General features: G+C 45.6%; 1 protein-coding gene across 1 annotated transcript; it reads left to right on the forward strand.

The window, feature by feature from the left end:
- Positions 1-5,452: 5,452 nt before the first annotated feature.
- Positions 5,453-9,445, forward strand: RPL29 (ribosomal protein L29). The gene is made up of 4 exons (XM_080995409.1): positions 5,453-5,562; positions 6,328-6,373; positions 7,858-7,922; positions 9,236-9,445. Exons 2-4 carry the CDS (start codon positions 6,337-6,339, stop codon positions 9,332-9,334), a joined length of 201 nt encoding a protein of 66 aa, XP_080851535.1. The 5' UTR covers positions 5,453-5,562; positions 6,328-6,336; the 3' UTR covers positions 9,335-9,445.
- The last annotated feature ends 13,615 nt before the right edge of the window (positions 9,446-23,060 follow it).

The raw sequence follows: 23,060 nt of genomic DNA on the forward strand, positions 1-23,060 counted from the left end.
ACGCTCGTCGCACCGCATCCAGGTCAACTGTTGCCGCCGCGCACGCCCACACTGTCGGTGCGAAGATGTGCATGGCGGCCGCTGGCGTTGCCTCCTCCAGATACTGTGGCTTACGGGAGAGAGCATCCGCCATGATGTTGGTGTCCCCCGGGACATACTCTATTCGGAAGTCGAAATTCGCAAAGAACTCAGCCCAACGTATCTGCCTCTGGTTCAGGAACTGTGCCGTGCGCCAGTGCTCTAGATTCTTGTGGTCCGTGCAGACCTGCACCGTGTGCTTGGCGCCGATCAGGAAGTGCCTCCACGCTTTGAACGCTGCATGAATGGCCAGCAACTCCCTGTCCCAGATGGTGTAGTTCTGTTCGGACTTGCTGAGCTTCCTTGAGTAAAACGCTCCCGGCCTCCAAACCCCCTGCGGGTCTTTCTGCAGCAGGACTGCTCCCACGGCTCTGTCCGAAGCGTCTGTCTCCACCCTCATCGGCCTGCTGGGGTTGACATGAAGCAGCTGCTCTTCCGACGCGAAGAGACGCTTGAGTGCCTGAAAGGACTGCTCCGCCTGCTCTGTCCAGATGAACTTCTTTTTCTTGGAGCTGAGCGTGTCCGTGATGGCCGCTGTCTGCATCGCAAAGCCTTTGATAAACTTGCGATAGAAGTTCACGAAGCCGACAAACCGTTGGACCTCCTTCCGGTTGCGTGGGCTTTTCCAATCCAACACTGCTCGGACCTTGGCGCTGTCCATGGCGAGCCCTTTATCAGACAACTTGTAGCCCAGGAAATCCACCTCGGTCACGTCGAATTGGCACTTCTCCAGCTTGGCGTAAAGCCTATGTTGCTGTAGCCTGCTCAGCACTTCCTTGACGTGTCTGTCATGCTCCTGCTGCGATTCCGAAAAGATCAGGATGTCATCCAAGAAACAGACGCACGTTTTGTAGAGGAGCCCCGCCAACACGTGATGCATGAAAGCTTGAAAAACGTGGGAGCCATTTTGCAATCCAAAAGGCATAACTCTATATTCGTAGGTGCCCAGGGGCGTGAACATGGCTGTCTTCCACTCATCTCCCTCCCGCATGCGAATGAGGTTGTATGCCCCTCGCAGGTCCAACTTGGTGAACACTCTGCCCTTCCGTACCTTTGCGAGGAGGTCGTCGATTCGGGGCATGGGGAAGTCCGATGGCTTGGTCACACTGTTCAAGATGCGAAAGTCCACTACAAGTCTTTTTTGGGGCGTGTCCCGCTTCTTAACAAAGAATACCGGACTGCCCCCCGCTGCCTTGGACTCTCGGATGAAACCGCGCTCCAAATTATGATCTATGAACTCTTTGAGTTCCTGCAGTTCGTCCTCAGACATGGAATACAGCTTCCCTTTGGGCAGCGCCGCCCCCGGCAGCAGGTCAATTTTGCAGTCATATGGTCTGTGGGGGGGTAGCCTGTCTGCCTCTTTCTCGCAGAAAACCTCCAAAAATTCTGCGTACTTGTGGGGAACCGCTTGCAGCGTGCCTAGCTGCAGCTGTGACTCCTCTTCCCCTCCTTCCTGCCTGGGCACGATGCAGTGTTCAGCGCAAAAGGAAGAGCCGAAGGTCAGCTGCCTCTGGTACCAAGCCAGCGTCGGGCTGTGCTTGTCCAGCCAACTCATGCCCAATACAATGGGCGTGTCCGATAGTTGAGTGACATTGAAGCTGATGATTTCCCTGTGATTCCCAAGTCGCATCACCATTGGTGGCGTCTGCTGCACCACTTGCCCCCCTAGCAGCTCCCTGCCATCCACCGTGACAACCTGCAGGGGCAGCGTGGCAGGCAGCAACTGTATAGCGTGCCGGTCGACAAAGTCCTGCCCTATAAAGTCCGCATTGCTTCCGGAGTCAATGGTGATTGGCACGTCCATGGTGATTCCATTGGGCAGCTGGAGCGACGCGGTGAGCTTCACTACCGGTTTGGGCGGGAGAGGGTCCATGGGCTGTAAAATCTCTGGGGACTGCTTCACTGACACGTCTGGCTGGGCCCCAGTGCCTCTTCCGCCAACCAGACTCCTTCGTTTCCCTGCTGTGGTTGTCCTTGCTGCGTTGCTGCAGTTACCATTGCTGAGGCTGCAGTGTGCTTGTGGAGCCTCTGGGGACACTCTTTCGCCATATGCTGTGGATCATCGCAGATGTAACACTTCCTGTTCCCTCTAGGAGGCTTCGCTTTCACTGCTGCCGGTGCTAGGGCTCTGGCTGCTGACTGAGCCCTTGCACCTCCAACCTCCATAGGTTCCGCTCCTCCTCCTGGCGGAGGCGTGGATTGCGCACGCGCTGCTTCTCTGGGAAGGAAGGAGGAGCCCCTGGCTGGTTCGCGCCCTCCACGCCCTTCGTCCCTGCTCCACGGACGTCCTTCCAGCCGCACCCCCACCGCCAGCGCCCTCTGAACGATCTCCTGCGTGGTCCGGGGTCTCTCCCCCCTCGCAATTTCATCTTTAACCGAGCCGTGCAATCCCTCCCAAAACAGGTCTCTTACAGGAGCCGAATCTCTGTCCCATTCCAGGGCACTGACCAAAGCGAAAAAGCGGGCATGGTACTGCCTTACGCTGGCCCTCCCTTGCTTCAGTCCATGTATCTCCTGCCGAGCAAGATCCACGTCAATGCTTGATAAAAAGCACCCATCCATCGCTTTAATAAAGGCATCCGCATTTTGGAGCGCCGGATCCTTATCTCTCCACAAATTGCGCAGCCATGCTTTAGCATCTCCATGCAAATGGGACATGATGAATCCCACCTTCTCTTGCTCATCTCTAAAGTCTTTGTTCAGCAGTTGCAGTGCACACATTACATCTGCTCTAAAGTTGGGGTACTGTTGCAAATTCCCATCGAAGTGAGAGACCAGACCGCCTGTTCGTCTCCCCAACCCAATCCCCTCCGGTTTGGGTGTCAGTTGCCCTTGCTTCGTAAGCACTTCCAACCTGACCTGGAGATCCCTGTAGGCGGCAGCTGCGTCCTCCTCTCTCTTCCTGGATGCAAGAGCCTCGGCATTCAGTCGTGTCACTGCTTCTCTGAGTTCCACTATCTGCTGTTCGGCCGTCATGTTGTCTGCCGTTCGTGAGCTCGCTAGTAGGCACCCGCTTTCTCTCCTCTCCGCGAGGACGTAGATGCCCACAATCTAGAGATGGAGCTTACTGTCAGAGCTGCTTCCAGATCCTAGCTCACAGAGGATCACGCTAGCCAGCGATCATTAAATAAAAGTCTTTATTGAGTTACAGTTTCCATTCTCAAGCTGCTGCGTGCAACTCTACGTCTCATGGTTAGATCGGCGAAGCTCCATCTGAGTCTCCGCCCCTTGTACACCAACTTAATATCCTAGCCTTGCTCCACCTTTTCCGCCTGACTGTTCTTCTCTGGGTCCCTCTGCCCCCCGGGGTCTCTTCCTTCCGGGATTCCTCTGACGCTGACGCTGACCCCCCTGACTCTTCTCCCTCCTTTCTGCGGGCTTTAGGACCTGGCTCCCTTTCCGGGCTGCCTACTGCGCCACCTTCCTGTGCATTTGAACTTGGCACGCGCGCCCAACCTTCCACCTTCCGTCTGACCGTTTCTTCGCTCCCCGATGGAGGTGTGGCCACTCCTGACTCGTGCCCTCCCCCCTGTTGTGAGCTGCCAGCGCTTGATCCCTGGCGCCCTTCCTCTTCCCTGCTCTCTGGCGGTGACGCTGGTCCTGATTTCCAACTGCTCCCCTCTGAGTCCCCTCTGGCTCTATCTTCCTGGGGTGTCCCCCTAGGCTCCCCCCTTGCCCTGGCCACTGGTGCTCCTTTCTGTGAATCTTCTGATTCACTGGAAAGACTCGGAGATCTCGGGTCGTCGTCATCACTCATCTTTTCTTCTGCCTCCTCTCCCTCGCTCTCTGTTTCCTCCCTTGCCCTTGCCTCTGCTCCTGAACCCCTGACACATATGCTTCAGGTTACAGACTCCACTAACCCAGAAATAGTACCTCGGGTTAAGAACTTTGCTTCAGGATGAGAACAGAAATCGTGCTGCGGCGGCGCGGCAGCAGCAGGAGGCCCCATTAGCTAAAGTGGTGCTTCAGGTTAAGAACAGTTTCAGGTTAAGTACGGACCTCAAGAATGAATTAAGTACTTAACCCGAGGTACCACTGTATTTAGTTCAGCATTCTCCTGACAATAGTGGCTAGCCAGATGCCCTGGGAGGTTCAAAAAGGCATTATGGTGATAATCTTCCTTGGTTTCTACAGATGGTGAGTAGTTCCAGGGGTGCAGCACGTACCCAGGTTTGCATCCCTTTGGAAGGAGGTTGTTACAGAAAATATACAGGTGGAGCACAGATTGAGGCACACAGCTTAGAACCTGTGACAGCTTAAAGTGAAGGGGGGCAGTTGCCCCCTTAAATCAATAAAAGCCAATACAAATCTGATGTTCTGCCCCCCCCCACACACACACTAAAACAGAACATCAGAAACAATAATCTATTAATATGTCCAACCAGTTATACAATTTAGCAGCCTCCCTTGACTACTGTGATCAAATAGTGCCCCCAGGTGAGAGAATACATGGACCTCAGGTTGGCACATCACAGCTGAGGCAGGAAATAAAGCTGCATTTCACACATTCAAGCTTACCATTACAGACCCTGCATTATACCATACCGGTTCTAGTAATAACCGAGTATGCTGTTTAAACTGACAATCTTGCAGGACTATGCTGTTGAATGGTATTACAAGGAACACTGTAGAAAAGTCGAGTCTTTAATGAATTGAGCAACTCACTAGCATTACTGCTTAGGGTTACTGTGAGAATAAACACCACAATGCCACCACATTTGTGTACTCTGAGTTAATGAGAATGACTTCCTTTCAGACATAAATTTGCAATACAAAATACAACGTCAGGGAATGTTTTTCGAAACGTGCCAACATTTACAGTATCGGATAGCTTTCCTAAAACGCCAAACTCGAGGAGCCAAATGCCTGCATGCCTTCCTGATCACAAGAAAAGGGTTACCGAAATGTATTTTAAAACGTTCAAATTGAAAATAAAAATAAAAAACCATTATTAGACGGGGGAGGCAAAATTTTTAAAGGTGTGAGTTCAGAGCGAAACCTTCTCTGATTCTGAAAACATGGGAGATTGCAGTCGTGGGTTTGCCTCTGGTAAACCAGTTTCTGTCCACAGAAAGAAAGAAAAATGCTTTTTTCCGCCCTTGATCTGACGCTATAATGGGCTGCGGTGGATCTTATGATAGGCAACAATGCAATGATAAACCATAAGGAAAGAAACCTGCCCAGAGAAGCAACGAAGCTTTTTATCGGAACGCCCTGTTATCTCAAATCGGAACACACTCAACTCCGTGAAAATCCTGCCAAAGCTCGTCCACTCTTTATTTCAGAAAAGGAAATAAACAGCGGAAGGAACGGAAGGCGAGGATGTTCTCCTGCGGAACCATTTTAACGGAGGCTCGTGTTTCCAGTCTGAAACACAATAACGCAGCCCGTTCTGCGTCTATGACCGGGCTGTGTGGCTTCCCAGAATGCCTTACGAGTGTCGCTTCTCTTCCGGTTTTGGTCTGAACTGTGGCGGAGCTTCAGGTGAGCTTTCCATCTCTCGATCCAGTTCCATCCTTCCCGAGGGATGCCCCAGAGCGGCGAATGGCCGGCGCAGGAGGGGTGGGACGCCTTCCTAAGAGGCCGTTTCGTGCTCTGTGCCCGAGGGATGGGAATGAGATCAGCTTGGAGCGTCTGAAAGGTGGAGTGGGTGGATGGATGAAAAGATGGGAAGAAAGGGTGGCTGAAGCGCACCCGGTATCGCCCATGGCACGGTCGGGGTCCCGCTTGGTTGTCCTGTGGGGTGTCTGGACCTTGTATCTTGGCAGGATATTGGATCCAGCATCCAAGTTTATATGAAGTTCGCTCCTGTGTAACAATCCCCATCACATGTGATATTGCGGCTACTAGAGATTATACTAATGCGTGGAGAAATATCAGCATTTTGTGCCGTGCGAGCTTCATCTTCTTCATCTACAGACCTGTGACAGTGTGCATGTCTACACTGAGGTCAGCCAAACCTATTGGTGTGTTTTGGATGGCAGCTGTAGTCTCAATTAATTGCCAGGTATCTGTGGAATCTGGTTGTCTTCATGACTTCCCAGGGACATTTAACTGCATGGATGCATAATACTGAACTAGGTGGCCTTTTGGTCTGATTCAGCAAAGCAGATCTTAGAAAGGTGTTTAGGATGTTAGATGGATATTGGTTTTAAAGTTTTTCTACATAAACTTGTTCCTGAGGAGCTTGGGGCTTTCTGCTATTCTGTGTTTGAAAGGAACACTTCTGATTCTTATTCTTTTTCACAGGTTTAAGCCATGGCCAAGTCCAAGAACCACACCACACACAACCAGTGTAAGTTCGCATAGAGGTCAGGGAGTGAATAGTGGTCAGTAATTGTTTATCAAGGTATAGTTGGACGCATGTAGTTAGCAACTCTGAGCATGCAGAAGAGTTTTAAGTAATGGTAACTGTAGTTGACCTCTTGAAACAACATATATCTTGATTAAACTTTCAGTATTTATAAGTGAGGGGATCCACATCCCTTTACTAACAATTCCAAATAACTGGGCGCTGAAATATAATTCATTGTTTTCGCTATCATGTTTTTCATTTGACTTGCATAGTGTGCCAGGAATAACTGGTCTGATCCAAAATAACTATAAGCAAACATTAATATACATGAAAAATAGATTCAAGTTTAATAAGACTGAATATCTGTATCCTATATTTAGTTTGTAATCTAACTGAAATTGTAGTGGGTAAACATTCTCATATAGGGCACTCTTAAGTTTTGGCTGGTCCTGCTAGCCAAGCAATTGTTGTCTGGTCCTTTCCCCTCCCCCGTTGCCTTGATGGAGGTAAACACATCCCAAGGAGGCTTCAGAAAACCACTTTCATTCAGGAAAGTCGGTCAGGGAGTCTGCCATCTTCAACTGATGGAGGAAAGCTGATCATGCAACAGCTTCATCCTTGCCATGGCAATTATAAATGTCAATGCCTGGCCCCAAAATTGCCCACATTTCTTGTGTTTATCATAGCATAACCAGAGTAATCCCCAGTTTAGCTCTTTCAGGGCTTCCAGATGATCCTCATTTGGAAACCATCCTTGAATGTAATGGTCTCCAACAGTGGTAGGCAAGCATGTTTTTCTCCCACTAATAATATTACATGAGTAGTATCCATTTGGAGTAATAGAAGAGCATGGGCTTCATTGGCCACTGTGCTTGTGGGTTTAATTCAATGTAGGTGTTGTCAGAAGTTGGGGAAAGAATAGAAGATTTACAGTTTAGTCCTAACTGCATACACATTGGAGTGACACTCATTCCTTTAAAACAGATTTCAAGTAAAAAGTAGGCAGGAATTCACCTTTTAAAAGTGCTGCAGGATGGTATTTGTAAGGGTGGCAACAGAGAACATTTGACAGTATGTTGACATTTCCTGCCTCCCAATGCAATCACATGCCTCAAAGGGAAAGTTATACAGAGAAAGCACATGCTTCGAAAACAAGATCCAATAGCATTTGTTTGTATGGACATTGAGTGCTTCATGTATCAAGAGCCCACCAATTTTGGCCATCCTTGATAGATAGCCAAAACTGGTGCTTACTAGGGACTGGCCAGATTCAGGATTTTAACTAGGGACTTCTACACTAGCTCACAGGACTTTGAAAGCCCACATGTGTGACAGAGGCAGATAAAGCTAGCCTGGAATGGTCATGCTCACTGGAGCTGATGGGAGTTGTAGCCCAAAATATCTGAAGGGCACCAAGCTGGCAAAGGGTGATGGACAATATCAACAGCCTTTATCCTTAATGTGAAAATGGTATCTCTTAACAGCTCGCAAGTGGCACAGAAATGGCATTAAGAAACCCAGATCAAATAGATATGAATCTCTGAAGGGGGTAAGTGCATTATTCCTCATCAGCACCCTTTTCCTTTTCACCCATTACTAGTGGGCTTGTAGAGGCCTTGCATGCTAAGATTGTATGATAACAGAGAATGACATTAAGTGTCACTTTATTTGGAAATTTTATGTCATAATTTTGCTTGATTAATTTATGATAGACTTATTTAGTTATTTATTGGTCCTTTTGTATGATTTTGCAATTGTGGTATATTGTTTTTCTCTATTTATTTTCATTACGATATTCCTCACTGTAGAATTGAGAACACTGTAAATTCTGTAAATAGATAAATAAAGTCTGTGTCATATTCACTGAATCTTGCAAAATACAACCTGCACTTCGTACACTTGAGGCTCCATCTGCACTATACTTTTAAAGCAGTATCATACCACTTTGAATAGTCCTGTTTTCCCCCAAAGACTCCTGGGAAGTGTAGTTTCCTAAGTGCCAAGAGTTGCTGGGAGACACCTGTTCACCTCACAGAGCTACTGATCTCAGAGTGGTTTAACAATCAATACCTCTTCCCAGGAATCTTTGGGGAAAGCCATTACTACATAAAGTGGTATGGTGATTGCTTTAAATGTATAGTGCAGAGAGGGCCTGAGTTTGAATATTACTGGTGTTTTGCTATAGCCTTTTTCTTATTTGGCTATTGTTGAGGAACCTCTTACTACAAGTTGGCTTTAAAATTCTTATTTGGATAGAAATGAGTGATACAGAATAGTCTCTTGGTGCAATGGAAAAGGGGTATTCTCGCGGTGAAAGAACCAGCCTGATAACACTCCTAAACGTCTGTTTCTTCATTGCTCACAAATGTTGGAAACTAACCTGCTTGGCAGTTTTTAGAACCTGGAACAGTGCTTTTCTAATGTCTCTTTTGAAGCAAGTATTGTCTGCTGTCTAGAGTTTGTGAACATATGCCTATATAGGAGATATGTTCTTATTTGCCCTTCTTGCTAGATGGGCTGCTCACCTACATTTTGTTTGGAAACTTATCTTTGTGTTTGCCAGCTATTACCAATAGCCACTTAAATTATGGCCATCACCATGGTTCTTTATGCGGTTAATCACAGTACCGTAACATGATGTCAGAGACAGAGATGCATAAGACTACTGGGAAAGCCGGCAGGTTTGAGCCAGACAGAGCAGGTTGGTGAGCCTGACGAGACCAAAGGGCTGCTTTATTGAAGAACAGGACTGCACAGTAGTATTATACCTCGGTCAGTTGTCCCACCGTAAATACTAGGACTTGTACCCAGCTATATGAGTTGCTAAACAAATTATATCTCTCCCCCCCTCCCATTTTCTAGGTTGATCCCAAGTTCCTGCGGAACATGCGTTTTGCAAAGAAACACAACAAGAAAGGGCTGAAGAAAATGCGGGCCAACAACGCTAAGAATGCCAAGTAACCAGCTTGCCTCCAGATGGCAAAAGGGACTGACTTGCTTGGCAACTGACTAGCAGTTGTTTTCATCTTTTCACTCAAGGCGTTTTGTATAAATAAAATTGAGTGTAATGTGTGGATGCCGTGCTTTCTGTTTTGACCCTACAAGAGATTACACCTTCTGAGGGTGATTTTATTCCTTTGGGGAGAAAGTGTCCCACTTTATTTTCCTGTACAGTGGTACCTCGGGTTAAGTACTTAATTTGTTCTGGAGGTCTGTACTTAACCTGAAACTGTTCTTAACCTGAAGCACCACTTTAGCTAATGGGGCCTCCCGCTGCTGCGCTGCCGGAGCACGATTTCTGTTCTCATCCTGAAGCAAAGTTCTTAACCCGAGATACCTCTGTATTAAAATTGCTCAGGGGTTGCTCCATATTGTGGGGTATGCCATGGGAAATTGGAGGGGGTGGGATGGGTGGGAGGAGAAACCCTCAGGCAGTGCAGGGCTTAACCTTAGCACAAAGGCTTGCATGCTGCCAGGAGACTGGGGGAGTGGAAATCCTGAGCCCTACAAAACGATTGGGATAGGGGAGCCCAGTTACACAGATGGTAGTGAAAGAATTTACATAGTTTCTTGGGACCTTGTGCAGTTGGTGGGAAGAGCTAGGAGTGATGAATTTCACATGGTAACAACGTCCTAAAGGGTAGCTGTATCAGTGTGCTACAGCAAAAACAATGTAGCACCTTAAAAGCTGAAGCTCTTGTATAATTGACTTCATCTGATTCATGAACTGTTACAACTCCGTTGACTGCTATGTACATGTATCACATATAAAAGCATACAGAGAGGGAGGCCAAGAAATGAGAGAATGCAGAAAGGACAAACGTACTCTCAACAAGTGCCAACTAAGCTTTATTATAGCTCAGTGCATTTCAGAACATTTCATGATGCTATGAAGGCAACACCAGGCTGCTTGTGTGTCCAAACTGCTTCAGCTACTATATGGCACTTGGAATTTTATTTTTTCATATATGTTTATAATTTTCATTTATTACAAACATTTAAACAACAAAACAACAAACAATTATCACATATCAAACTTCCCTTCCCATCTTTCAGCAGTTCCAAAAATTTACCCTCTTTTTTTCTTTTGCATATCCAAATTAACTATTTTCCTCATCTATTTTGTATATGTTTGGTACTTGGAATTTTAAGGTGGAGCCTGAAAAAGGAACCTTTGTCATGGAATATACTGACAAAAATTGTTGCTACTTTTTGAGAACACATTTGTTCCTTTTCTATTTTTATTGAAAATGTAAACAGTTGGACCAAAACAGCTATAGTGTGACAATTATATATGAAATTTAAAAGTACACAAGTGCAGTGTACACAATGATGTTGTGAATGTCACTATTCATTTAAGCTTCATGTGGAATTGTCAATTTGTACTTCTCACATTTCATGCCCTTTTGGCCTGTAGTTAACAATTTGGTTTTACACCCTGTGTGCACAGTGTCTAGTGCCCCCAAGTTACTAAAACAACTATTGAGCCTACAGAATTAATCTCCAGTATGAAATCCCCTTGCTACTGTTCAATATGGAAGAATATACCAACAATAAGTTGAGTAAACATTCAAATAGAATAGCCTCTATTCCGTAGAGACGTGCATGAGCTATAAGCAGGGTGTGTGTTGCTATAATGCCATTTGTCCAGAAGGTGGTGCCTTCAGCATATGAGCAATGCCATCCAACTTAAAATGGGAATATGAGAATTTCTGATGGAAAGTCTTGGCAACTAGGTATGAACTACCTTTTATCTCTGAAATATAATGAATAAGGTCTGATTACTTGTAGCATGTAATCTAAGGCAGGCTTGGTTCCTAACTCGGGAATAAATGGGGCTTTCCTTAGTCCACTCCAGAAAATCTGCACTTTGAAGGTCTAGTGGGAACAAAGGAATATATGGAAGGGGAGTTTAGCAGAAAGCAGCCCCCTATCTTACATAAACAGAGGAGCCATTTAGGGACAAAGCTATATAATACTGCCTTTCTGTCATTTGTACGCCACATTTCCATAGTTAAACCAATGCTCAAGGCAGCTAACAAGATGAAAAGATTTACACAATTACAGAAGTAGTCATAATAAAGCACATCAAAAAGTACACAACAAAATCCATATTTCCATATGTCATGATAAGAGCTAAAAAAGAATATCAATGATAGCAACAAATGCCCCTAAACAATACCTCAGCCCTATAGATCCTATCTGCCCCTGAAGTGACTATGCATAGTAATCACTGCTTTATGGGATCTTCAGATACCATGTTGACTCCTAATAATCTTAGGACAAAGCCCAAGTTCCACCCTTTAGCTCAGGGGTCAGCAAACCTTTTCAGCAGGAGGCAGGTCCCCTGTCCCTCAGACCTTGTGGGGGGCCAGACTATATTTTGGAAAGGGAAAAAAATGAACAAATTCCTATGTCCCACAAATAACCCAGAGATGCATTTTAAATAAAAGCACACATTCTACTCATGTAAAAACAGGTTGATTCCCGGACTGTCCACAGACTGGATTTGGAAGGCGATTGGGCTGGATCCGACCCCCGGCCTTAGGTTGCCTACCCATGCTTTAGCTGAATGACACTAAGTAGGGTTCTAGAATTCTATACTTTTAAGGGATGTCCCACTCCTGTGACAGAAATAAACTTACGTACATGTGACCACTTCATTGTTCTCAACTGAGCTTTGAGATAGCTGACTTAATTTAGATGTAATGCTGTGATCTGGAATTACCGTATATTGAAGATTGTTAACTTACGGCCCTCCAGATGAAGGTGAGTTGCAACACCATCATCTGCGATCATTGGCCTGCATTACAAGAATGTGCCTCAAGCTTACAAACTTTCTCCTTCCCTTGTGTCACAAAAGGACCAGAGACTGTGGAACCTACAGGCCTCCAGATGTTAGTGGGTCAGCTCCTTTTGGTGCCAGCCAGCATGGCCAATGGTCAGGGATGATGGTAGTTGGAGTAACAGCATCTGGAGGGGCAGTTTCCCCATCCATAACATAACCCCTAATCATGATGAATAGCACCTAGGCTGATATTTTTCTATCATTTAGGTAAAGGTAAAGGGACCCCTGACCATTAGGTCCAGTCATGACCAACTCTGGGGTTGTGGCGCTCATCTCGCTTTATTGGCCGAGGGAGCCGGCGTACAGCTTCCGGGTCATGTGGCCAGCATGACTTAGCCGCTTCTGGCGAACCAGAGCAACACACAGAAATGCCGTTTACCTTCCTGCCGGAGCGGTACCTATTGATCTACTTGCACTTTGACGTGCTTTCGAACTGCTAGGTTGGCAGGAGCAGGGACTGAGCAATGGGAGCTCACCCCATCGCGGGGATTCGAACCACTGACCTTCTGATCGGCAAGTCCTAGGCTCTGTGGTTTAACCCACAATGCCACTTGCGTCCCTTTCTATCATTTAATTACTAATTATTTTTTATTATTTGCAAACTATATGCATTATGTGGTAGCTGTCTTTGTGCCATAAATTGCTCAGCTAGTACTCTCTTATTACACTAAATAGTAACATATTAAGCTGTACATTTCAAATCCTGTGTTTTCTGCTCTGCTTTCTCTTACTGTATGTTCTTCATTTGTACATGTGCTGGGCCATTTTTAAATTCTGTGATTTAAAAAAGAGGTGGCATGGGTAATAAAATGGTGATGGAGTTTGCTAGAATTCCATTCAAGCTGGAGACGGAGAAGCCAGATGTTAACAAGCTAACTACACATATAGGCTCAATCCTCCTTTTCTCCTCCAATCAGTTGAATATTTTCTAAGTTCTTGAAACTTTAACGGTGACACTGAATAGCATTTTTTGAAGTGAGTGCCAGTAGAGGACTCAAAAGGGTTTGTGTCCCTGCTTCCATTGCAATTGGGAAACTGCCTTTATTGGAAGGCTTTTGTCATCACTGACCTTCAGCTGTGTCCTGCCGTGCAAGACTTTCCCAAATATGGTCTCAACAGCTTCCAGCTCAAAATAGCCTCGTGTGACACAATGCAACATGGAATAATGCACTCTAAAGCCAGAGCTTCATTGTGTGAAAAGAGAAGGCGGCTTGCTAGCTTTGGCAATCCAAAAGGATCAGGTTGCCCTCTGCCCACTTGTCATTCTGGACACTTTTGACTCGTAGAATAACCTTGGCATGAGAACATCATCTAAATTCCTTTGAGCCAAAAGATGTCATGCTGTGTTTATATATATATATATATATATATATATATATATATATATATATAGTTGGTTTTAACAGAAACAATAAAACAGGTAACACAGGATCAGTGATTGAAGATGCAACATTGACAGCAAAAACATGACCTGCAGTCACAATGCAGCAAGATATCAGTCATTTTTACGGAGAAACACTGAAAGGTTTGAGTTGCACTTGACCTATGAATAAAACTTACAAAGGGAAGCCAAATGTTATCAAATTCATTGTGCTTTGCCATGCCTTCTATTATTCTGGGATGATAAGTTAGATGTTCTGAAAGAGCAATATTCCATACTCTTCACTACCAGTTTTCAGCGACTTCCAGACATGTGGCAGCCAGGAGTAGGGAAACTATACCTTGCTACTCTGGTGTACAGTTATCTAACTGCAGCAATCCTGAACGGAAACGTATGTATGCTTCTCCACTATTACACTGCAGACAGAGCATCCAGTCAATCAACAGAAAAACCTGGTGCGATCAAGCTTTCAATTGCAGCCGCGTCCTGTAGAATGTTCGGTCTTGGCAGTGACTTCCATTTTTGCTATAGCCCAACTCCACCTTCCACCAAAGTGTTAACTGTTATCCACATGCGGAACCCATCCTAGTGTGGGTCAGTGAAGATCATGAGCCAATTCTTGTGCCAGATACTAGCAGCAGAACAAGCAGTGGCATATGAGGCTATTCAGAGAAGGATTCGTCACTACAGTAGTTTATGTTTGGCAAGAGGAGGTTCTTGCTGATGTTCAGTCCACCCTCAGGGGCTACCCTGTTCGTGTTGCAGCTGACCTGGTTCCCTTGCAGTCTCTTCAGAGCTGTAGCCAGAGATCTTGACCTACTGTACTTACTGATCGAACACTTCTGTAGGCATGCTAAGGAGGTCACAACTTTTTCTCGATACTGAAAGGAAGGGAGGGAGAAGACACAAGCAGAGCCTTAGATACTGCCACTGCAGCAGTTTTAAAACATAGTCTTGATTCAGAGCCATGAAGCTACTATATCAGTTCGCCCAACCTAGATAATAATGTGATCATGAAGAGTTCTCCAGGACTGCCCCCTCTCACAGAAGTAGAGAAGAAATACCAGCATTGTTATTATTTTTATATCATCTAAATTGCATTTTATAGCATGTGACTGTATGCAGCTGAACAACTGGCTACAGTTGAGGCTACTTTAATAAAAGAAAAGCAGGCTTTTGGCAGATATTATCAGTGGGGCAGCTTTAAATCTGGTTCAATGGCAATCTTGCACCTTCTCTACTCTTTCTTAATGTTCTCACAAGCACATCTTTTAAACCGAATGCTTCATCTTGGCATTGGTCCACTTTTCTAAGGACAGAAATACAATAAACTTCCTTGAAGTTATCCTGCTTCTCGATGGCAATTTGGCTAGAATGCTACTAATCCAGCCAGGAGGTCAGATAAGCAGCGTTAAAGCAATCTCGATTAGTTTAGTGTTCCTGTGAGCCATTTTTAGCATTATTCATAAAAGGGGCATGTAAATAAACTTGATTATGATTCTGTTTTAACAGGCTGGACCATCTGAGGCCTACTAGAAATGTATTCACATTTCAAATTTGCAAGTCATGCCATCAGATATTATCTCTGTTCTACAGCTTGGAAGGGGTAGTACCTCTGGTGGGGGACATATTGTTCTCCTTCTGGGGTAGTTTGCACTCCAGGGAAGTCACTTTGGTGCTGCTATCCCTTGCGGGATATCTTCGGGAGAAGAAAAGGCTAAGAAGTACACACTACACAAATCCAGAGTGGAGTCCCAAAGATGGTTGGATGGTGCCTTGTATGCCCTCTTTCCAGCAACTCCTGCGGCCAAGCTGGTGCCAAACGTATTGCTCTGCTTTTCTTTGGACCATGTCAGTGAGGCCCGGAGGGAGTTCTTGTCATCTGGGCAGCCCAGGACCTCCATACACACTGCTCAGACTTGCACCCTGGGGAGGTCACTGGTGTTGCTAGCGCAGCGGTTTGGCTTCATCCCTGAAGGCACACTTGGTTGTCTCTTGAGACAGACGGATACCAGCAGCAACAACAACTAGGAAACGCAGGGCGTGAGCTATTAACTGACTTGGTGAATATAATCAGTGCCATAATCCAGAACATTTTGCCTTTAAGCCAATCACAACAAGGTCATATTATTCTTCCTAGGTAAACAACAAAGCACACATGTTTAATTTGCAACACTGCAAGGTAGATTTACCTGCTTATTCAGACATATGTAAATGACTGGATTGTATACGGTGCCTGTTTTAGCCATATACATAGGGATGCTCTGGATTTGGGGACCCATGATGACTTCTGGATTCACCACTCTGGTCAGGGCAAAGGCAGCATAAGGCACCCAGCTGAGAAGAAAGGCCAGGATCATAATGACAACCGTCTTGGTCACCTGAGTCTCAGCCCGCTGAGTCGAATTGCTCTGGGCTATGCCACTTTTTGCCACCTAAGAAGAGAGAGGATGAAATGCAATGTATTACTATAAGACTGGGGGCTGGTAGCAGAAGGAACTGCTGAAATGGTCAGATGAAGATTTAGGCTACGGGGCGATTTCTTCTTTTCATCTTCTGCGTCTTAAGACTTTGTGGGCTCTTCCAGTGGCTCACAGAAATGAATACGCTGCTTTCTCTGCTTTTTGCAGCAGTTTAAATGCTTCAACTAAAACAACGGCAGCCATCCATGGATGCAAACGAGTCAAAGAGGAGGGACTCCAGAGACAACAATAAAGAATGGAAAGCGGTGGCAGCTGCTAAACAATGCCTGCGCTAAGTATTCCCAGCATGCCCTGAAATAATGTGCCTATAAATAGCTGCAAGTCATATTAGTGCAAAGGACATGCCTCCTTCAAATGCCTTAAGGTCAGACAGTTGTTACTGGAGCCTAAGTATGTATTGTCTCCCCAAGACTGAACGATCGGTTGTTGCTCTTTCTTTCTTTTTCTTTTGCCATTTCACACCCACCCACACATACCTTTTCAAGTTAAACATAAGTTGAAACATCATGGAATTTTGCCTAGATTTCTTCAGTGTTGGTCTGATCCTAAAATCTGTGGCTCAGTGGCAGAGTTCCTGCCTTGCATGCAGAAGGCCCCTGGTTCAATCCCCAGCAGTTCCAGGTAGGGCTAAGAAAGACCCCACTTGAAATCAGTGAGTTGCTGCCATCAGTGTAGACAATACTGAGCTAGATGATACCAATGACCTGACTCAGAGTAAAGCAGCTTCCTCTGTTCCTAATCTGATCCAGAGCTCGGATACATAAAGGGACTGCTGTGCAAGGGGATTCTGTCTCCATTCGTGTCAGTGGAAGACTCAGCTCCAGGCTCACAATTTGTGCCGGATTTACGTATAAGCTAAACAAGCAATAGCTTAGGGCTCCACTCTCTTGGGGGCCCCCAAAAAAATCAAAAGGAAAAAAGGTGTTTGCATTATTAAGTTTGTTATGAATAATAATCATTTTAAGTTAGAGCTTAATAATTATTTCACTATTGATATGGGTAAAGGTAAAGGGACCCCTGACCATTAGGTCCAGTCGTGGCCGACTCTGGGGTTGCGGCGCTCATCTCGCTTTATTGGCCGAGGGAGCCGGCGTACAGCTTCCGGGTCATGTGGCCAGCATGACTAAGCCGCTTCTGGCGAACCAAAGCAGTGCACAGAAACACCGTTTACCTTCCCGCCAGAGCGGTACCTATTTATCTACTTGCACTTTGATGTGCTTTCAAACTGCTAGGTTGGCAGGAGCAGGGACCGAGCAACAGGAGCTCACCCCATCACGGATATTCGAACCGCCAACCTTCTGATCGGCAAGCCCTAGGCTCCGTGGTTTAGACCACAGCGCCACCCATGTCCCTATTAATATACTATATAATATACTATTAATATACTTCTTCTTAATTGTATTTCAGTATTAATATATTTCTTAATTGTATTTCAGTTCAGCAATTACTTTGATAAAATACATATTTTGTTAGGTGCAAATGGCTTTAGATACCTATTAGGTCCATAAATTACCATATAGCATATATTCAACACAAAAAACAGCGACAATTTGTTGTTGGCAAAGGACAGCTGGACATATAAAGGGCCCCATTACCTTCAGTAGCTTAGAGCCTCATCAAACCTAAATCCGGCCCTGCTCACAAACCTTTTGCACTCATTGAAATAGCTCTCCATTTAAATGCATGGAAAGGCTTTGCAAGGTTTTCTCTGTGTGTGTGTACTTTGAAAGGAAGAAGGCTGCCTGGAAAGGAACGCAGCCCTCAGACTGAAAAAATGTTCCTCACCCTCCATTTAAAAACTCAGGGCTGGATTAAATTGAGCTGTCCTGCAACGGGAAGCCAGAGCAAGGTCTCCCAATACCATAATGGGACTTCCCCCACCTCCTCCCCCAAATCCACTCTGGACAGGGAGAACAAGCATAAAAGAAGGGAAGGCTAGATTGTTCCATCTGGGAAGCGGAAATGCTTATACTAATGGAACAATCAGAAGACAACCTGTCTATGGAGCCTTCATCCCGATTTGTTAGCACAAAGTTTTTGGGGTGTTAGACAGCACCAGCTACTTACTGAGCCTTCATCCCCATTTACTTGCAGGAGGTTAGATGGTATTACGTCAAACAAAAGTCATCCCACTCTTTGCAGTGCATTTTCCCATTGCTTGCCTTATTGCAACCAGTTTTGGGAGGGAGTGGGTTTGTTGGGCCAGAGCTCCAAATCAACTTTAATTGCGCAACTCGAATTTGCCAGTATGTGACCGAACCTCACTTGAAAGTAGCAAGGGCCTGCAAGCGTCCTGAGTATGGTACAAAGCAGAAATTCTCTTGTTTTCTTCTAGGCCTCAGGCTACCCAACTGTAGAAATCAGTTGCAAGAACCCTTTTGGAACATGCATTCCAGACTCTTAGCAGAACTAGTGAATGATTTCCTCTGCTATGTGGAAGCAGGGTGGGTGACTCACCTGTTTGAGGACGACTCACCTGTTTGAGGACGTAAATGAGCTTGCCGTAGGACCAGAGGATAAGGGCCAAAGGAAGCAGGAAGCACCACACGAAGAGAGACAAGTGGTAACTGCGGCTGTTCCAGTCTTCTCTGTGCCAGGCCAGAGCGCAGTTTGAGGCAATGCCTTCCACATCGTAGCTACTCCAACCAAAAAGCGGTGGCAGAGTCCACATGATACACCAGAGCCAGGTAAACAGGAGCGCCAGGAGGGCATGTTTCTTCCCAAACTGGATGCCTTTGAATGGCCTGCAAACCACCAGGTACCTCTCCACAGCACACACCACAACAGACCAAAGGGCCACCAGCCCTACAGCGGGAAGAGGAAGGATTAATGCATGCTTGTTCTCAGGGGGGAAAGCTTCTCCAGAACCCTGGCTAGGATGCTGCCATAATGGTGGCAAAAGAGGAAAGTGGCTGCAGGATGCCTTGCCAACCCTTTTCCCAGCACATTCCCTCACTGGCCGTGTAAGCATCCACTCAGGTCACATCCACACAGGCTGCTGCAGAGGGAGGGGGCAGCCAGGTACACTTGCCCCCAGTCTCAGAGAGCTAAGCAGGCTAGGGGGGCCTTGCCAGGGGCCTTCCAGACTCTCAGCCCATGCCTTAGACAAGCTCTGCACAGGCCTGCATCCATGCCATACGTTTAAAGCACATGGCTTGCCCCCAAAGAATCCTGGGAACAGTAGTTTACCCCTCAGAGAGCTACAGTTTCCAGAACCCTTGACAAACTACAGTTCTCATATTGGGAAGCCACATGCTTTCAGTGGACTTTGTGTGTGTGGTGTGGGTGTGACCCTGTATAGGAAATTAATGTTTATTTAGGTCAGGTTCTTGCCTCACTGGACTCAGGAAAATTAAGTGTAAGAGGTAATGACTTTTTCCAAGGCCCTCCTGACTGCTCCACGGGGACCCTTTACTATTATTCTTCTTCTTGTCATTCGTATAGAACTTTCAGGGTTCAAATCACTTCACAAGTACTATTTCACTAATATTTCACTTCCTTATAAGGCAGGCTGAGGGGGAAATACCAAGAAAGGGCCTTCCACCACCCTCAGAAGTTGGGGGGGTGTCCTGGGGGAGGGCATTCTTTGTGGCAACCCCTAAATTGTGGGATTCACTTCCCACAGAGGTGTATCTGGTACCTATACAATACAGCTTTCAGCAAATGCTGAAGATGCATTTCTTTACTCCGGCCTTTGACACCTGAGATACATGTTTTCAGGATCCACCCTGTTCCTGCGATTGCACTTTGTTTTAACTGTTTTTAATACCCATCCTCTGCTGGTTAAGGGCAGGTAATAAAAAACAATAATAGAACTACTACTGATGGTGGTGGTGATGCAGACAAAGGGCCTAGACTGAGGCCGAGAAACAAGTTGCTTGCTCAAAACCACCTAATAAGCTCACCATGGAGATGAAATGTGGACCCAGCAGTCCGCATGTACCCTATTTTACAGTGGACAGTCCTTTATGCAAAGGCATCCTCTGTTCAAAGGGCTGTCCAGGACAAGTCCAGTTTAAAGAGACCTTGAAGTTGACCATCAACAGTTAGTCCCCGGACAGCCAAATGAGCAATCACACAGGTCACCTGATCAAAGTCGACCCCAATACAGTAAGATGTAATCCTATAAAGTATTGTAATTATTTCTAAATTAGCATATATGCAACTTTTATGCAAATCTGTGCTCTCTGTTCTCTTTTCTTGTTGAAACATTTGCTGTTTCTTGGTGATGCTTAAGAAGCAACCCTAACCATACTAAGTATCATGCTTCATAAACCTGAATGAGAAAACCACATTAGGTGGTCTTTTCTGGAGTGTCTGTAATGGTTGTAAAGCTAGCAACAGGGATGTGCCTTGGTCTTTCAAATGTCAGCAGCGCCCTGTGTAAGGCCAAAATTCACACCTCTCACACCTCTCGCCTTCTATTCTGCATGTGCGCTACGTCATAGTGTGACACCCTGCAGCACAAACACACACAGCTCAGCATCCAGTGCAGGGAAACCTGTCATGCTGCCCTAAATCTGCCTCTGCTAGCAGCTTGTCCAGAATGAGAAGAAGGTGTCAAATTCTAGGCCTCCCCACAAGAGAAACCACAGGAGTTTGAAGAATATGTGGGTGGGTGGGTGGTTTGCTTGCTTGGTTGCTGTTGAATGATCGCTGGGCCTGGGGTTTCCCACCCAGTTGGTGGGACTCCCTCCTGTTTTCCATCTCACACCACAGCAAGAGGACATTTTACTTCTGAGCTAGCATTCATCCACATACTAGCAGGCATGTCCAGGAGGTGGCTGCAGAAAGGAAGGAGATGGGTGCTGTGAGCTTCCCACCTTTTCATCTATGTGATAACTAACTTAAAACTCTCCAGGCAACCATCCAAATTTTCACTCCAGTGGTAGATGAAGCTTATATATTGAATTCCTTGAAGATTCACAAATATGATTCAGATGTGGGTTTCCAGTTCAGATGCCTTCCCTTAATATATATGTAGTTCAGGTACTGAGTTACATTTTCACTAGACTGTAGTGTCTAGAGCTTAACAAAATGTTTACTTACATACTGAGAATTCCTCAAATTCCACTTATATACTGAAAATTCCTCAAATTGGAAATTGGGAAGGTCAACATTAATATATTTTTTTAATCATCTGAAACGTCAAATTGGAACAAGCCCCAAACTGATTGTCACCATCAATTTATTCAAGGAAAAAACCCCAAGCAATTATTATCTCCATTCTGACTTAATATTTGTTTCTTCGCTATAGTTGTGCTCACATTATCCTATGTCTGACAGTGATTCCCCACAGATTTCTATCTGCGTATGCAACATGGGTTGTATAAATGCATGTATAGACTACTATGTATGCAGCAGAACTTCCATTAGCAATGACACACATAAATCTAGATAGGTGGGTAGGTGGGAATCACTTACCAAACAGAGCAACGGAAAAGCCCTGGAAGATGCAGAAATACTTGTTTTCAAAGTAATACCCATGCAGATTAGCATCCGTCGTGGGGCAGAGTCCAATCACTAGACTGCCCATGTCTGCAACCGACAAGTTCACCACAGCGTAATTAATAGGAACCCTGAGAAATTTGTGCTTGATGGTTAGTAGAATGATGGTTCCGTTGAACCAAATACCCAGAAGCATGCCAAGGATCATAAGCACCCCAAGACCAAACTTGTATTTCTTTTCCCTGGCCTGATCCAAGCAGGTGATGGCGTTACACGTCACATTGGGTCCAAGGGATGTTGAAGCATTGGAGGAAAACAGAGAATGATTCATCTTTCCATTTTGTTTGCAAGAAGTGATCCCTGTTGATCCCTGTGCAAAGGATAATTCTCCTATTATGTCTCTCACAAAAGACACTCTCTGAAAGATGCAATAATACATTATCCCTTTTGGGTTTGAATCCATTCTTGTTTTTACGCATGGGGAATGGATATATAGCATGTTTGAAAGCCCTGGGCCCAAACTATTAGAAAAACACATCTCTTGGAAACCACTGAATTGTGTATCTGTTGTGCCTCTCTGCAGTGTAGCACTAATCTTTAGTGCTTGTTGTCATTTCAGGTCTAGATAAATGATAAATAATTGTGAGTTGCTTTGAAGCCCATGAGAATGGTGGTTATGCAGTCTGCTCTAGGTCTGGGAAATGGGTAGGAGAACCTATTTATGTCTGTCATCTTTTTCTCCAGAATACCAGCTCTTGCTTTGAAAGAACATAAACCTCTTGTTAATATGCTATGCTTTGGAAATGATGGTGACAGACAAACAACCCTGAAATATAGATGTTAAGATCATATGTAACTAAACACAAATATATGACACTCTGGATAGTAGCAGTGCTGGGAAGTATGAACTGAGTCTTTCATCTCCACTCTGCCACCAGAGTCCCATTCACAGGAATGGCACTGGGGGGGGTGTCATTGGGCACTTGCCCCTGAAGCAGGCCCATTGCCATTCTCTGCAGCCCCCTGCTGCTCCAACCCCTTGCCATTGCTGCCTGCTCACCTGCCCTCTGAGCATGCAATAAATGACAAGGGTGAGGCGATGGAGCAGCAACTCCCTCTGGGCAATTGTGCAGATTGTAGCCGGAAGAAGAGTGGGCAGGAGGAGGACATGGCAGAGGAGGACAATCCCACCAAGGACCCCTTGGCTCAGGGGCTCCTCAAAACCTAAGAGTTGAAACAACCCATGGATCAGTATCTTTTAAGCATCTGAAGAAATGCTCTCTGCTTTTAATAAATAGAGGTCTTCCGGTGTTACATTTCTGAAAGTGTGTTAATAGCCAGCTTGGGTGCAGAAGCTAATAGCAGGTGAAAAATTGGGCATCCTAAGAATCTCAGATCATGCAGTCCATTTCACCAGGCTGCAGAACAGAAGGCAAAGCAGGGAAGGTGGCCTATCCAGCCAGCTCTGCTGAGAAACCAGCTGCCTTTGATGGATAGTCAATTGTCACTTAGCAGCAGCCTTTCATT

The sequence above is a fragment of the Podarcis pityusensis genome (genome assembly GCF_964106645.2).
Source record: "Podarcis pityusensis genome assembly, chromosome: 2".
In the NCBI taxonomy this organism is placed as follows: domain Eukaryota; kingdom Metazoa; phylum Chordata; class Lepidosauria; order Squamata; family Lacertidae; genus Podarcis; species Podarcis pityusensis.

Coding starts and splice junctions, on each gene's coding strand:
- RPL29 (XM_080995409.1), top strand. CDS start 6,337: ATGGCCAAGTCCAAGAACCACACCACACACAACCAGT. Junction 6,374..7,857: donor CCACACCACACACAACCAGT/GTAAGTTCGCAT, acceptor ATCTCTTAACAG/CTCGCAAGTGGCACAGAAAT. Junction 7,923..9,235: donor GATATGAATCTCTGAAGGGG/GTAAGTGCATTA, acceptor CCCATTTTCTAG/GTTGATCCCAAGTTCCTGCG.